General features: G+C 38.0%; 1 protein-coding gene across 1 annotated transcript in view; it reads left to right on the forward strand.

Moving 5' to 3' along the window:
- The window catches only part of LOC128016452 (polypeptide N-acetylgalactosaminyltransferase-like 6), a 162305-nt gene that overhangs the window by 41770 nt on the left and 105384 nt on the right, over positions 1-15151 (forward strand). Inside the window, exons 4-5 of the mRNA XM_052600964.1 lie at positions 6013-6151; positions 9271-9437. Of these exons, the coding sequence (XP_052456924.1) occupies positions 6013-6151; positions 9271-9437 (306 nt within the window). The remainder of the gene's footprint in view (positions 1-6012; positions 6152-9270; positions 9438-15151) is intronic.

Here is a 15151-nt window from a genome sequence, read left to right on the forward strand (position 1 = left end):
TGTTACCAGCTAAATGAGTTTATAATTAAGTTTGCTTGAATAAAAACAATGCTATATTCGGATATTTTATGTGGGGAAGGGGGGTTGGTTTGTTAAACTATGAAATGTGAAACCATAGTAAAAAAACAATTGGTTGATTGACGCCAATCGGACGTTCATGTTTTTTTTCCGTCTGTTTGAAAGTTGGGCTAATAAACATGTTCCATATACGGCCTGATTATGTCATTTTTTAAGTTACATAAACTGCTTTCAGTTTTCCTCAACTAAGAGGCGATATTTGACCGGCATATCATCAAAATGTCCGGAAAACGAAACCTCTGCCGGTCACTTTGACCGGCACCATTTTTTTCTAGCGGAAACTCTGATATATATATATATATATATATATATATATATATATATATATATATATATATATATACCATAATTAGAATATAGAACCATAATTATCAGTTTTGATGGAATATTATCTCATATATGTTTATTTGTAATTATATCATTTTTTGTTGTTTAAAGCTTTACGAGGACCCTTTGTGCCATATGAGTTTTGTTTGCCCCTTTTTTTTCAAAATGTGATTAAATATCAATAGATGCATTTTACAAAAAAAGGAAAATACCCCCTTATGTGTAGTTTCTTTTGAAAACTTTCTATTTTGCCCACATCAAAGAAGATATCTTGCATTGGATTTGTTGTTCTAAACCAGAATGTTTTTTTTTTCTCTTGTTTTGTTTGTTTTCGTAGATCAGACAAAAGATCTGTCAGAATGCATTAATTACACTGGATGGATGGTGGTTTGGGGTTGACTTCGGTCTGTCATGAGGAAATTCCTCACAGGAGTTTGAAAATCAAAGCTGATGGAGGAAAATCCTGTATCTTCTGTATAAATATCCGTATTTTCATCGGTTACATTTTGTTAAAGCAGCAGCATGAGAGGTAATTAACAATTTGATCATTTTCAAATCTCCTGTGCAGGTAAAGGAGAGAAATTTGCTATCAGCACTCCATAGTCTGTTTGGCTTAGATATGAAATATTAGTTTACATCAATAGTTTCAGTGAGTCCTTTGGTTTTAAGTAATTCCAAAATTACAGTGATATGCAATGTACTATATTTGCCATATATTCTTTTGGAAGAATATGACAGTTGAAATAGTCTTATTTTATCAATTAATGCTTACATTTTTAGAGAAAATGTGTACCTACAGTAGATGTTTGAGAGCACATTTTAGGGATGCTAGATTTCAGTATCCATTTGGCATTTAAACATTCAGAGAGGATAAAGTGTTGTTTATTGATTCAGAGAAGCAGCTGTTCTCTGGGAGATATTAATAACACTGAACGATCAATTACGTACCTTCTCACGACATACACAAACAATTTGAACTAGAACATTTTTTAATGAAAAGGCATTGCTTCTACAGCATTCTCACATTTAATCAAAGTGTGCATGTCTTCTCCAAACTAAATGCTGTGCACTGCTACAGACTGCTTCAAACTTGTTTTTAGCACTTTAAAGCTATAACTTTCATCTTCTCACCTTTATGACATTTAAAGCAAGTGAGTTTTCTTTTCCTGTAGAACAACAACAACAAAAGTTTTGCAGAATTTAAAGCTACAATTTAAATGTTATTGTTATTTTTTCATTAAATGGATTTTTATATAGGTCTATAGTTATGCCTATAGTTATGCCTATAAAACTGTGATATTACTCAAATGTGACCCTGGACCACAAAATCAGTCTTAAGTCGCTGGGGTATATTTCTAGCAATAGCCAAAAATTCATCAAAATTATAGATTTTTCATTTATGCCAAAAAATCATTAGGGTATTAACTAAACATCACGCTCCATGAAGATATTGTTACGTTCAGTGACTTTCAGTTTCCTTATTTGGTCTTTTTCCTGTTTTCTTTTCTTTGTTTTGTTAATTGATTGATCCCCACCTGTCTCCAGTTCCCTGATTACCTCCTGTGTGCTCAAATACCCTGTCTGTTCAGTTCTTCCTTGTCCGTGATTAATGTAGTGATGTTGTACATAGTCTATGTCATCATTGTTCCCTCTATGGCTGTTCATTAAACTCCTCTTTTGATTTATACCCCATGCGCTTAATCTCTATGCAAGCATACATACGACAGTAACAGAATCATAGGGCCAAAACAGTTTTTTTTTATGGCATTTTTCTTTCGTTTTGTTTTTTTGTTTTCCACCTTCTCGGAATGGCAATCCCAGCAGTCCAACTCCTGTGCCTGGAGCAACTGGACCGTTCGCTGGAGGACCATACTAGGGACTTTCTCAATCTGGCGTGCCTTACCCATTTCCCCGACTGCTCGCTCTCTAATTTCTACTACTCCGGCCTGAGCGAGCGGTGTAAGGCACCCCTACCGGCGAACGGTCCCAGAGAGAATTAAGTCGCTTCCAGCCCCACTCCCGAACCAGAGACCAGCCAGCCGCCATCCCGCCGCACGGAGCTAGAGCCCGCCGCAGAGCCCGAGCCAATCACCGACAGGGAGCAGGACCTAGAGAGCGCGACTGACCAGGTGTGTGAGCCAGCAACACCGTGCGTTGTGGGACGATCAGTGGAGATCGAGGGCTTGGAAGAAAGCCCTGCCCACACTTCTGCGACTGAGGGTGAGCTGTCCCAGAGAGGATTTAATCGCTTCCAGCCCCACTCCCGAACCAGAGACCAGCCAGCCGCCATCCCGCCGCAAGGAGCTAGAGCCCACCGCATCCGCAGAGCCCGAGCCAATCACCGACAGGGAGCAGGACCTAGAGAGCGCGGCTGACAAGGTGTGTGAGCCGGCAAAACACCGTGCATCATGGGACGATCAGTGGAGATCGAGGGTGTGGAAGAAAGCCCTGCCCACACTTCTGCGACAGAGGGTGAGCTGTATTCGGTTTCTGGAAGTTATATGGAGCAATTTATGGACCTTATAGACTGGTTTGTGGAGGTAATTCCTGAATCCTCTGTTTCTCCCCTGGTTCTGCCCAGCCCTGAATCTCCTGTGTCTCCACTGGTTCCATCCAGCCCTGATCCTCCTGTATTCCCTCCAAGCCTCCTACTCCCACCTCCTCCCGTCATTTCCTCTGCTCCATTTCCGCTGGTTCCGCCTAGCCCTGAATTTTCTGTTTTTATGCTGTTTCTGCCCAGCCCTGAATTTTCACGTGAATTCCCTGTGTTTCCTCCCATCCTCCCTCTCTCATCTCCTCCTAGACCAGCCAGTTCCTCAACCTCATCTCTGCTGGTGCCAGTCAGTCCTGCAGCTCACCCTCAGTCCGTGCCATCTGGGCGCGATGGTTCGCCGCAGGACTTCCAGTCTCCAGCTCCGCCTTGGCGTGTGGATTCCCTGTCTCCGCCTCCAGCCTCCGAGCCCTGAACTCCTCCTCAGTCCTTCGACCCAGCGCCTCCGCCTTGGCTCTTACCTCCCTCGTGTCCGCTGTGGCCCAGCATCCCACCTGCTCCTCCGGGCTCCCTCGTCCCTCCGGCTCCACCTTGGTCAGTCGGCCGCCATCCACCGCCTCGGGACTCGCCGCCGCCTCCTCCACCATGGCTCCTCCCGCCGTTGACTCCACCGTGTGGATCTCCATCCTGGCTGGTCTCTGGAGCAAAATCTGGCTCCTCCTGCTCCGGGCTCCTCCCTCCTACTCCATCCTGGGTCCTCTCCTTTGCCTGCCCCTTGCCTGCCCCACGCCCACCTCCAGAACCCCCACCCTCCCTCCACTGGTATTCCTCTTGCGGTACGAGGACGCACCATTCCGGGAGGGGGGCGAACTGTTGCGTGACTCAGTTTCCTTATTTGGTCTTTTTCCTTTTCTTGTTTTGTTAATTGATTAATCCCCACCTGTCTCCAGTTCCCTGATTATCTCCTGTGTGCTCAAATACCCTGTCTCTTCCGTTCTTCTCGTCCGTGATTAATGCAGTGATGTTGTACATAGTCTATGTCATCAGTGTTCCCTCTATGGATGTTCATTAAACTCCTATTTTGATTTATACCCCTCATGCGCTTAATCTCTACGCTAGCATACACAGGACTGTAACAGATATTTTGTAAATTTCCTCCTGTACATATATTAAAAATTGATTAGTGATATGTGTTGCTGAGAACTTCATTTGGACAACTTTAAAGGTAAGATTTTTTTTACTTTCAGATTTTCAAATAGTTGTATCTCAGCAGAATCATAACAAACCATACATCAATGGAAAGCTTATTTATCCATTTTTCAAATGATTTATAAATCTCAATTTTGAAAAATTGACCTGTATTACTGCTTTTGTGGTCCAGGGTCACATATCAGTTTATAAAATTAACAATTTAGCTAATCTTTTAAAACTTTATCACATGAAAATGTAATTCCTACTACTTTGGCCATATGTACTGTTTAAATTAAAACATGGATGTAAAATTGGGTGATATTTCTTTAAAAAAAAAAATTTGATTATTATACTTTAAGAAGTATTTCTGCCACGTTTTTATTTTATTTTATTTTTTAATTAGACTGATTTATTTTGGCAGGTTGTAGTGAAGACCTGTGTTTTAATAAACTGTGGTCCATTATCCTTATTACTGACATAATATATTCTATAATGTTAATTATTAAACCAAACCTAATACAAAATTTCCAAAATATTTTTTTTTCTTTTTTTTTTTTTTTTATAGGCAGTGGGTTTAATCAGTGACATTATTAATAGATTTGCTATCCTGCATCTTTTCGTCACTTCCTCAACCTGCTTCCCTTAGTGTTTTTACACACCGAAAAGGTGAAACAAAAAAATTATTACATTGTCCAGTTTTCATCCTGAATGTGAGTTACTATGGCAATTTTCGATACTTCAAGAGTGACCTACAACTGCAATTTTTTTCAGTCACAACAAAAAAATCAAAACACTATTTTAAAGTGCCCCTATAATGGCATTTTTAAGGTTGCTAATATTGTTTTATGAGTCTCCTAAAACAAGTTTACATGTATGCAAGGGCAAAAAACATGTTTGTTTTCTCAGAAAACAGGTTTAATTTTACCTAATTTCTAAATTAGGTAAAAACACCTACTTTTTGTGAGCCCTCACTGCTGTGATTGGTCAGATGGCGCAGTTCTTTGTGATTGGTCGGAAATGGAATGCTCATTGCCATGACAGAATCACAGCCCTGGATATTGTAAATACATAGAAAAGATGGTATGGATTGTACCTTACCAACTCGAGCCAGAGTCTTATGATGAAAGGGTTGAAGTGGTTGATTGACAAGAGATTGATTCACAAGCACAACTGGAGCAGGATATTTCTATGTGGTAAAGGTCAAGTATAGACAAGTTTGTGGTAATTATGAGATGTGATCAAACAAATTCACTCTCACAGTGTAGGACACAGCATTTTCTCAACATGATGTTAAACACGCAGAAACTTTACAGTTTGTGGGCAGGCAAGTTGGCAACCTAAAACGGGCGGACATTATGCAGATGTTTTACTTTGTGACGTAGAGCCGTTACAGAATAAAATTCAAATTCCTGATGACTCGTTTAGGCATTTGCGAGCCAACTCTTTTTGTATTTGACAGTCAGTAACTTTATCTATCACGCACCGTCGGCTTCACAACTTTGTTAGCTCTTTTTTTGGTCCATAGAAAAATGCATACAGATCTAGAATTATACAACGGTGAGATAATGAGAGAATTTAACATTTTATTTAAATATTACATTAAATGTTGATAGGATTTCCATCAACTGTGACAGAGAAACACAGTGGAAAGCGGCTGAGCTCATAATGTATACTGCAGAGCCAGCAACTCGGTCAACCGGCAACTCGGTCAATCTGGTCAGAATTCAGAGAAAGGCCAGGCTCATTGGTTGAGTTGTTTCAGCTATTCAGTCAAAAAATAATAATAAAATAAATTGTCAGTTCTCACAGCGGTAGTTTCTATCTTTGGAGTGGTGCATGTTCATTGTTAGTACACACATGCTCACCTTGTCAACATCTTGGCTGTGCTCAGCATGGTTGCTGATATCTGACCGCATCTGTTTCAGGAAAAGGGGAGCATGGGAAACCGTACCCGCTTGCAGAGGATGAGTGTGATGACTCTGTATACAAAGAGAATGGCTTCAACATCTACGTCAGCAACAATATCGCTCTGGACCGCTCCCTTCCTGACATCAGACATCCAAAGTGAGTAGAGCTGATTCTCAAAGCATGTTCACTGTAACCAGCCTCCAGAGCTGCACAGCTTGAGCTAGACATCAGCGTTTTAACGATCTGTGGCAGGCCATATTTACTCAAGCTGGTTTAATTAATGATTTCGTCCTAAATGAGAAGTTAATCTAATTAGGATGAATTAGCTCAATGATTTCAAGGCTGATAGATTTTTTTTTCCTGTGCACCTTTTGCTGTCATATGACATCAAAACAAGGTAAAGCAGGGATAACTGTAACTTTGTTTATTTTTACTTTTATTATTATTTTTTTTTAAATGTTAGCCTAAAGCTGTTTGTATACTGTTGTGAATAAAATTCTGACCATAACCCCCAATTTGTTTAAAGATGACCTTTTTCACCAAAAGATAAACTAAGAACCGCCTGTCTTTCCAAAATTGTTTGAAATCATGAAGACTCACACAAGAAAGATATAGAATAAAAGCTTTTTTTTTTTTGCTGAGGTTTGCCTGATGAGAGACAGTATATTAGGATGAGTCGAATATGACTCACTTTATTTCTGTATCCATACTGTTAAATCAAAGATATATATTAAAAATAAATTGCTAAATATTTAATAAAATGTGTGAACAGCCCATGTTGAAAAAAAACAAACAAACAAATAAATAAATAAACAAACAAATAAAAAATCTATTATCCTACAGTTTCTACAAAATGTATCATGCAGTACAACTGTTTTCAACATCAATGATAATAAGAAATGTTTCTTGATCAGCAAATCAGAATGATTTCTGAAGTATCTTGTGACACCGAAGACTGGAGTTAAATTACAAAGGAATAATTTATATTTTAATATTTATTAATTAACAGAAAACATTGTATTTCAGAATATCATTGTTTTTGATCAAAGAAATGTTCTTTCAAAAACATAAAAAATAGTACTAACCGAAAAGTTTGTAGCACAAATGACAATGAAAGTGCTTTATCATCAGTGTCAAAGTGTAAAGGCAAAAAACAGAGACAGAGATGGTGCAGTCCATCCATTTAGCGGGATCTGAAGGAGAAGGTCTGGTTTCACACTTCCATCTAAATGAGCACCTTGATGGATTGATCATTAATTGTTCTCAGAAGGCTCTGCACCATTACCTTCCCTTGAATGTCTCCACTGCCATAGATTTCCCCCTTGGCAAGAACAAATCTCTCTATAACTCATGTACCAAAGAGTCACTGTCTAAAGGAGGACCAATTCATTACAGGGTTGTCGATAACTAAAATACAATTTATTCTGCCAGAATGAGCTTAAGGTCCATTTAAGCATTTGCTGGCTTGCCAAGTTTCCAGGCTTTCATAATGTGAATGAATGTGAAGTCTTTAAAACATGTTTTTAGGTTAGAGAACATTGCCTACATCTTCTTGGTGAAAAAGTTGGTCTGTTGCTCCCCTGCTGTTAGCTGTAAAGGTGCGTAAACCCCTTTCAAGCACTGCAGACAGCATTCCGGTGAAGTGCCTGGTGTGGGGCTTTTATTTACATCCCATATAAAAGCCTGTGGTGCTCAGTGTGGAACCTGCCAACAGACAGAATGTGAATAACTGTCTCAGTGCGGGAGCCAGCATGCCCGTGTATTCACTTTTAATGCAGGTAACAGAGAGATACACAGATGCTGCTGCAGCTTCAGCTTGTGCTAACAAGCAGAAAGAAAGAAAAAATGGACAGATTTCATGCTTTCTCAAGTGAAAAATGGCTGAGAGTTTTAAAAACACAGTCTTTTGAAGAAAAAGCAAAACAAAAATGTGTTTATCTCTCTCTCTCTCTCTCTCTCTCTCTCTCTCAGTTGTATTTTTCTAAATGTTTTTTAGCCTTTATTTTTTATCAAAAATAGGATATTAACAAGATATTAACAAGAAATGTAGCATATTAGAATTATTTCTGAAATTCAGCTGTCATCACAGGAATAAATTACATTTTAAAATGTATTCAAATAGAAAAAAAATATTTAAATTGTGGTAATATTCAACAATATTACTGTATTTTGATCAATAAATGGCATTGGTGAGAATAAGAGACTTCTTAAAAAAAATAAAAATAAAAGAAATCTTATAAAACATATTTGTTTTTATTCTTACCTGAAATGTATAAGTTATTTTAGTACGTTTGAGTATGGATTGTTGAATCAAAGCTAAAGAAAAATAAAAGGCTCTTTGAAGGCCTCAAGGACAGGAATTATAACCAACATCCTAACAATGACACATCTATCACTTCAGAAAAAAAGAAAAAAAAAAACATTTCTAGATTTTAGAACACAACACTTTTTTTCTTTCTACAAAATAGCATAGGCCAAATCCTGAACTGTAGTGTTTTCATGCAAATAAATATGATTTAATGCTGATTTGGAGCATTCGATGTCATGACAGTTGCATGTTCCAGTAATGCACATGTCACTGTCTGCCTATTACTATGCAAATGTGGTGCTTTTTCTTCTTCCTGAGCTGTATTTCATTAGTAGACTGATCTGACCGGTCAGACAGGGCTGTTTTAGATGCTGGCTCCTCTCCAGAATGCATTCGTTCACCATGGTGGTTCTCTCTATACTGTATTTGTTGTTTTTTTGTCCTTTATTTCCCCCACCGCCATCGAAGTGAAATGTTAAAAAACCATGCAGCACTCCGAGAATGATTATCATATGGAGGTGTATGAATGAGGGCCGGCTTGTCAAGTTTGTCAGGGTGCTGAATTAGAGAGACCGGTGTGAGCCATAAAGTGCCACTTCATCTGTCAGTGCCGGCTTTGTCTGAGCGCAATTAGCATACAGATTTCTGAAAGCTTTATGAGCTTGCTGGGACTGAAGGACCTCTCAAAACATTGATTTATGATCTGAACTCCATCGCCGTTGCCCACGGCATCGGGGCGGCCCATCCAGTCCTTTTGTTTTCAAATAATGTTTTTACAGTTTGGCAAGATGCACAGTTACTTACGAGTGCAGTAAATGACATTGTTCTGAAGAGGCTTCCGCGTGTTTGTTATTGACAATATGTGGATTATACACTGACGTACTGATCAAGCATTTGATGTAAAGCATAAGTAGACACAATAGGGTTTGGCTGCTTCTCACTCTCTCTCATTCTTTCTCTTCTGTAGCTGTAAGCAGAAGCTGTATCTTGAAAACCTCCCAAACACCAGTATTATCATCCCGTTCCATAACGAAGGTTGGTCCTCTCTGCTTAGAACCATCCACAGCATCACCAACCGCACACCCGACCACCTGATCGCAGAGATCGTACTGGTAGATGACTACAGTGACAGAGGTAAGTCGCAGAGCTGTTCTTTCTCTCTCTCTCTCTCTCTCTCTCTCTCTCTCTCTCAGAGCATCTACTTGACATCAGGGCTGTTTCTGGTGTCTTTCTGTATTAGCCACTCAAAATGAATTTTGAATGGAGCTTTGACAGCACTGGGTGCTTAAGTGCAACAAAAAGTTTTTTTTTTTTTGGTCACTTAGCGATGTAGACGTGGCTTTGTCATTTATTGGAAAAGAAAATGGTCACTGATTGATTACACAATTACAATGTTATTATAACTGGTTTGGATTTCTTTATTGTTAATTTGTCTAATGTGTATGTGTAAGTCTTTGCCTTATTAGTCTTATTGTCCATGAAAAGTAGAAAGTAGAACACATTCCATTCCATTGGTTGTGGAATGCTGTCAGATCCAAAAGAATCATGGAAGCACATGGATAGCACACTGTTGAGCACTATAAAGCCAAATACTGTGCCTTTTGGAACAGCAAATTTATCAATACCTTACACAATAAATCAGTGAGACCATCCCAACATACAATGCCCCTCTGTACTACACAACATCTCAGCCCAATAGCATTCCATCTCACTGCTGGGCTTGCATCACTCCTGTTGTGGAATAACGGGAGAACATACATACTCATGTCCAGTTAAAAGGAGCCACCATTATACTGAGAGGCATCTTGCATTGTTTTGCTTATGATGATAAACAAGGAATTCTTTTTATAACACAGATGTGTTGTCTGTGTTGCCATGTTTACATTGTAATACAGTGTTGTTAGTCAATTTAAGGCCAGTTGGCATAGATACTGTACAGTACATCTGTCGATTCAGTGTGTGTGTGTGTGTGTGTGTGTGTGTGTGTGTGTGTGTGTGTGTGTGTGTGTGTAAAAAAAAAGTAAACTCTGCTATGCTAATCAAGCTTATTGGTCATTACTTGTTTATGATGAGCTCATTTGAGACACAGATTTCCTCTCAACAGACTTTTGACCTAGAGCAAGAGTAGAAATGAATTTTCAAAGCATAGATAATGTCAGTCTTTTGGCATCTGTTGCAGTCATTTGAAAACAGATCCTTCAGTGAAAGAAGTTCTAAATCTCTTGTTTATCTGTCCGGTGTTCATACGAGTCATTTATGTGGTTTAAAGAGAAATTTTAGCCAGATGTGTTGCTTATTCTCTGTAACAAATGTTTGTCCCCAGACCTCTAGCAATGAGAGGCAATTGCATCGGCTAATATACAGAAAAAAATGTATAAAAAGGAATAAGCGTTCCGGTCCTGACAAAATGATTTGGTAGTTACATTTCACTCAGACTAAAGATTGACCAATAATGCCCAAGTGCATTTCAGAGGAAATAAGCACCTGTCAGTAGCGTCACTGGTCCCTCTCGATGCATGCTCTCTACACAAACACACAGAAGGTTGTGTACAGCTGGTGGTCTTTTTGTCTGGACAACTTTTGAAAACCTCCAGTACCATCAATCACAACAGCAAAAAAAAAAAAAAAAATTATATATATTATATACACATTCATACAGTGGGTACGGAAAATATTCAGACCCCCTTAAATTTTTCACTCTTTGTTATATTGCAGCCATTTGCTAAAATCATTTAAAATGATCAAATTTAAAAATCAAGTCCTTTTTTCCTCATTAATGTGCAAACAGAACCCCATATTGACAGAAAAACATTTTTGCACATTTATTAAAAAAGAAAAACTGAAATATCACATGGTCCTAAGTATTCAGACCCTTTGCTCAGTATATAGTAAAAGCACCCTTTTGATCTAATACAGGAGTCTTTTTGGGAAAGATGCAACAAGTTTTTCACACCTGGATTTGGGGATCCTCTGCCATTCCTCCTTGCAGATCCTCTCCAGTTCTGTCAGGTTGGATGGTAAACGTTGGTGGACAGCCATTTTCAGGTCTCTCCAGAGATTCTCAATTGGGTTTAAGTCAGGGCTCTGGCTGGGCCATTCAAGAACAGTCACAGAGTTGTTGTGAAGCCACTCCTTCGTTATTTTAGCTGTGTGCTTAGGGTCATTGTCTTGTTGGAAGGTGAACCTTCGGCTCAGTCTTAGGTCCTGAGCACTCTGGAGAAGGTTTCCGTCCACATTCATCTTCCCTCGATTGCAACCAGTCGCCCTGTCCCTGCAGCTGAAAAACACCCCCACAGCATGATGCTGCCACCACCATGTGATGTAGGGTTGTGCCGATAGACGATTGTATCGTGTATCGACGATAGTCAGAGATATCGACATAAGCAGATTTCTCTGTCGATAATAAAGACGATATTAACCATATCGCCCAACACTAATGTGATGAGCAGTGCCTGGTTTGACTCCACACATACCGCTTAGAATTAAGGCCAAAAAGTTCTATCTTGGTCTCATCAGACCGCAAAAATCCTTCAGGTATTTTTTAGCAAACTCCATTGGGGCTTTCAGGTGTCTTGCACTGAGGAGAGGCTTCCATCGGGCCACTCTGCTATAAAGCCCCGACCGGTGGAGGGCTGCAGTGATGGTTGACTTCCTGCAATTTTCTCCCTTCTCCCGACTGCATCTCTGGAGCTCAGCCACATTGATCTTTGGGTTCTTCTTTACCTCGCTCACCAAGACTCTTCTCCCCCGATAGCTCAGTTTGACCGGACGGCCAGCTCTAGGAAGGGTTCTGGTCATCCTAAATGTCTTCCATTTAAGGATTAAGGAGGCCACTGTGCTCTTATGAACCTTGAATGCAGCAGATTTTTTTTTTTTTTTTTTGCAACCTTGGCCAGATCTGTGCCTTGCCACAATTCTGTCTCTGAGCTCTTCAGGCAGTTCCTTTGACCTGATGATTCTCTCTGACATGCACTGTGAGCTGTAAGGTCTTATATAGACAGGTGTGTGGCTTTCCTAATCAAGTCCAATCAGTATACATTAATCAAACACAACTGGACTCAAATGAAGGTGTAGAACCATCTCAAGGATGATCAGAAGAAATGGACTGCACCTGAGTTAAATATATGAGTATCACAACAAAGGGTCTGAATACTTAGGACCATGTGATATTAGAGTCTTTCTTTTTTAATAAATACAATTTATTATTATTTATTATTTTAATAAAAAATGTCAACAATTCTGTGTTTTTCTGTCAATATGGGGTGCTGTGTGTACATTGATTAAAAAGAAATTAACTTAAATGATTTAAAGCAAATGGCTGCAATATAAAAAAGAGTGAAACATTTAAGGGGGTCCGAATACTTTCCGTACCCAGTGTGTGTGTGTGTGTGTGTGTGTCTAATATATATATATATATATATATATATATATATATATATATATATATATATATACATATAATTTTAAAATTTATATATATATTATATATATTAATTATATATATATATAATTTTTTTTTTATATATTTTTTTTTTGCTGTAGTAAACTTGGTGGCAAAGTAAAAAGTGCTTAAAATTCATTGAAACGTTTATTTATTTGTATTTTTTATTTGGCAAATAAAACTTTTTTTTTCATTTCATGCTTCTGGCAGACACTTTTTTTTTTTTTTTTTTTTTTTTTTTTACCAACTTAACATTTACATTGATTTGAAGGTACATTTTATCTTTTATTATTATTATTATTATTAATAATAATAATAATAATAATAATAATAATAATAATAATAATAATAATTGTATATGCTTTACTGGCAGAATGTACTGTGAATATTAGTATGTGACCGAGCCCTATTATTCATTGAGTTAATTTTAAAACATCTATACATAGACCATCATGAAAAGACCACAGTGGCACTGTGTGATTAATTTTCATGAATATGTAGAGCGTTTGTGTTTCTTTCGACTCTGCTTGTGTAAAAAGTATTTTTAGAGCACTGCTAAAGTGGAAGCTCTGCTGGTGTCTTTCTTTCACTGCCAGCCTTTCTCTTCTTGAAGATAAGCATTTCCACCACGTCTCACTCTCTGCAAAAGAGGCCTTGCTGGGCACACATTAATTGTGGATACAAACTAAATTCATGCCATGCATTTAATTCATTAAGAAATGTCCTTGTCGTGAATGCTCACAGTGGCATTCAGTAGTGTGAAGGTACTTCAGCATTGCACACTTTTGTTGATTTTTCCTTGACTTGTTAAACCTTCCAGAATGTTTTTTTTTTTTTTTTTTTTTTTTTTTGCTTGTTTGTTTAGCAATGCCATGGAGTCAACTGCATGATGATTAAATTCAAACTCCCTTTAATAGATAGCATTCAATTAGAACATGTCATTAAAGCTCTTTTCTAGTAAAGCAATGTTAAATGGCTTGCATGAAAGATGACATTTATGTGAGGGCAGATACTGTACAACACATGCAATTACTGTCACCATTGATTATATTTGAATATGGGTGAAAGATGACCAGTGCACTTAAATAACTTATTCTGTGTATATTAAAAACTGAAAGCTCAGTCGGCAATGTACTGCGATTTATTTCTCTGATGGCAAAGCTGAATTTTCAGCAGCCATTTTTCAGTGTCACACAATCCTTCAGAAATCATTCTAATATGCTGATTTGAAGCTGTTGCCATGTTAAAAAATAGTTGTGTGGCTTAATTTTTTTTTTTTTTTTTTTGTGTGTGAACTGTGCATAATTTTTATCAGGATGTTTTGATAAATAGAAAGTTCAAATAAAGCAGTATTTATTTTATATTGATTTTTTTTTTTTTACATAAAATATAAAATATATTTTATATTGTTATATTGTTGTATAACAGTAATCAAAACCAAAATGTTTTTAACAGTAATCTATTTTTGTTATTAATTGTAATTGCCTTTCTATAATATTTATTATTATTATTTGTATTATTATTATTTATTTATGTAGAGCACAAAAGAAAGAAACAATGACATGAAATTTATATCTGGTTTTACAATCACTTTAATCTTGTATGGAACCCAGATTTTTCAGAAACAGATTTACAGTTCACAATCTGTGAGCACAGTGTTGGAAGTGTGAAAAATCACAAGCGACTATGAGAAGTCAATTTCAATAGCCTCTAATTTGTGTTTGTACCTGCTGAAAGCTGAATTTGTGGTAATTACTGACCAGCCTCCATGTGCCCTTTCAAAAGCTACAGATGACACAATTAGTATGGCGTGAAGATTGCCTGGCTACTACTGGACACACGTACACATGCGCACACACACACATAAACATAGCCCATAGACACAGAGACAAAATCAGACTCGCAGTTTTGCTGGAACACCTTGACAGTGAATGATTACTATGCTCTGTGTTTTGCGAATGAGGATGGACAACTCCTGCAAGCCAAATGCGTTCCCCTCCAAGATAACGTCCTTGAGCTCCACCACAAAGTGATGTAAAGAACGGAATGATAAAAACTTTGCAGTAACAAGCTGTTCAGATAGCATGCTTTTCTGACATGTGATTTTAAAGCAGACAGTGGGATACTGGGCACTTTGCTAGCCAAGCCTCTTAGAGTCTTCTGCTTAGACAGCGTAATTATTACAATCACCTCACCTTTTTTTGAGAGCAGACACCTGCCCCCTAAACCACTTCACGAAGCAACTTGGGATGAGAGTGCTCTTATCTCTGATCTGTAAATGCTTTAGTGAGTACACCCAGCATGCATTGCTCCAAAAACTGCACCAAGGTGATTTTTTAAAATACGAAGGTAATTTAAGAATGCATTCACCCATCAGGTTATTTGATTTAAAAAAAAAACAACAATA

The sequence above is a fragment of the Carassius gibelio genome, chromosome A1 (genome assembly GCF_023724105.1).
Source record: "Carassius gibelio isolate Cgi1373 ecotype wild population from Czech Republic chromosome A1, carGib1.2-hapl.c, whole genome shotgun sequence".
In the NCBI taxonomy this organism is placed as follows: domain Eukaryota; kingdom Metazoa; phylum Chordata; class Actinopteri; order Cypriniformes; family Cyprinidae; genus Carassius; species Carassius gibelio.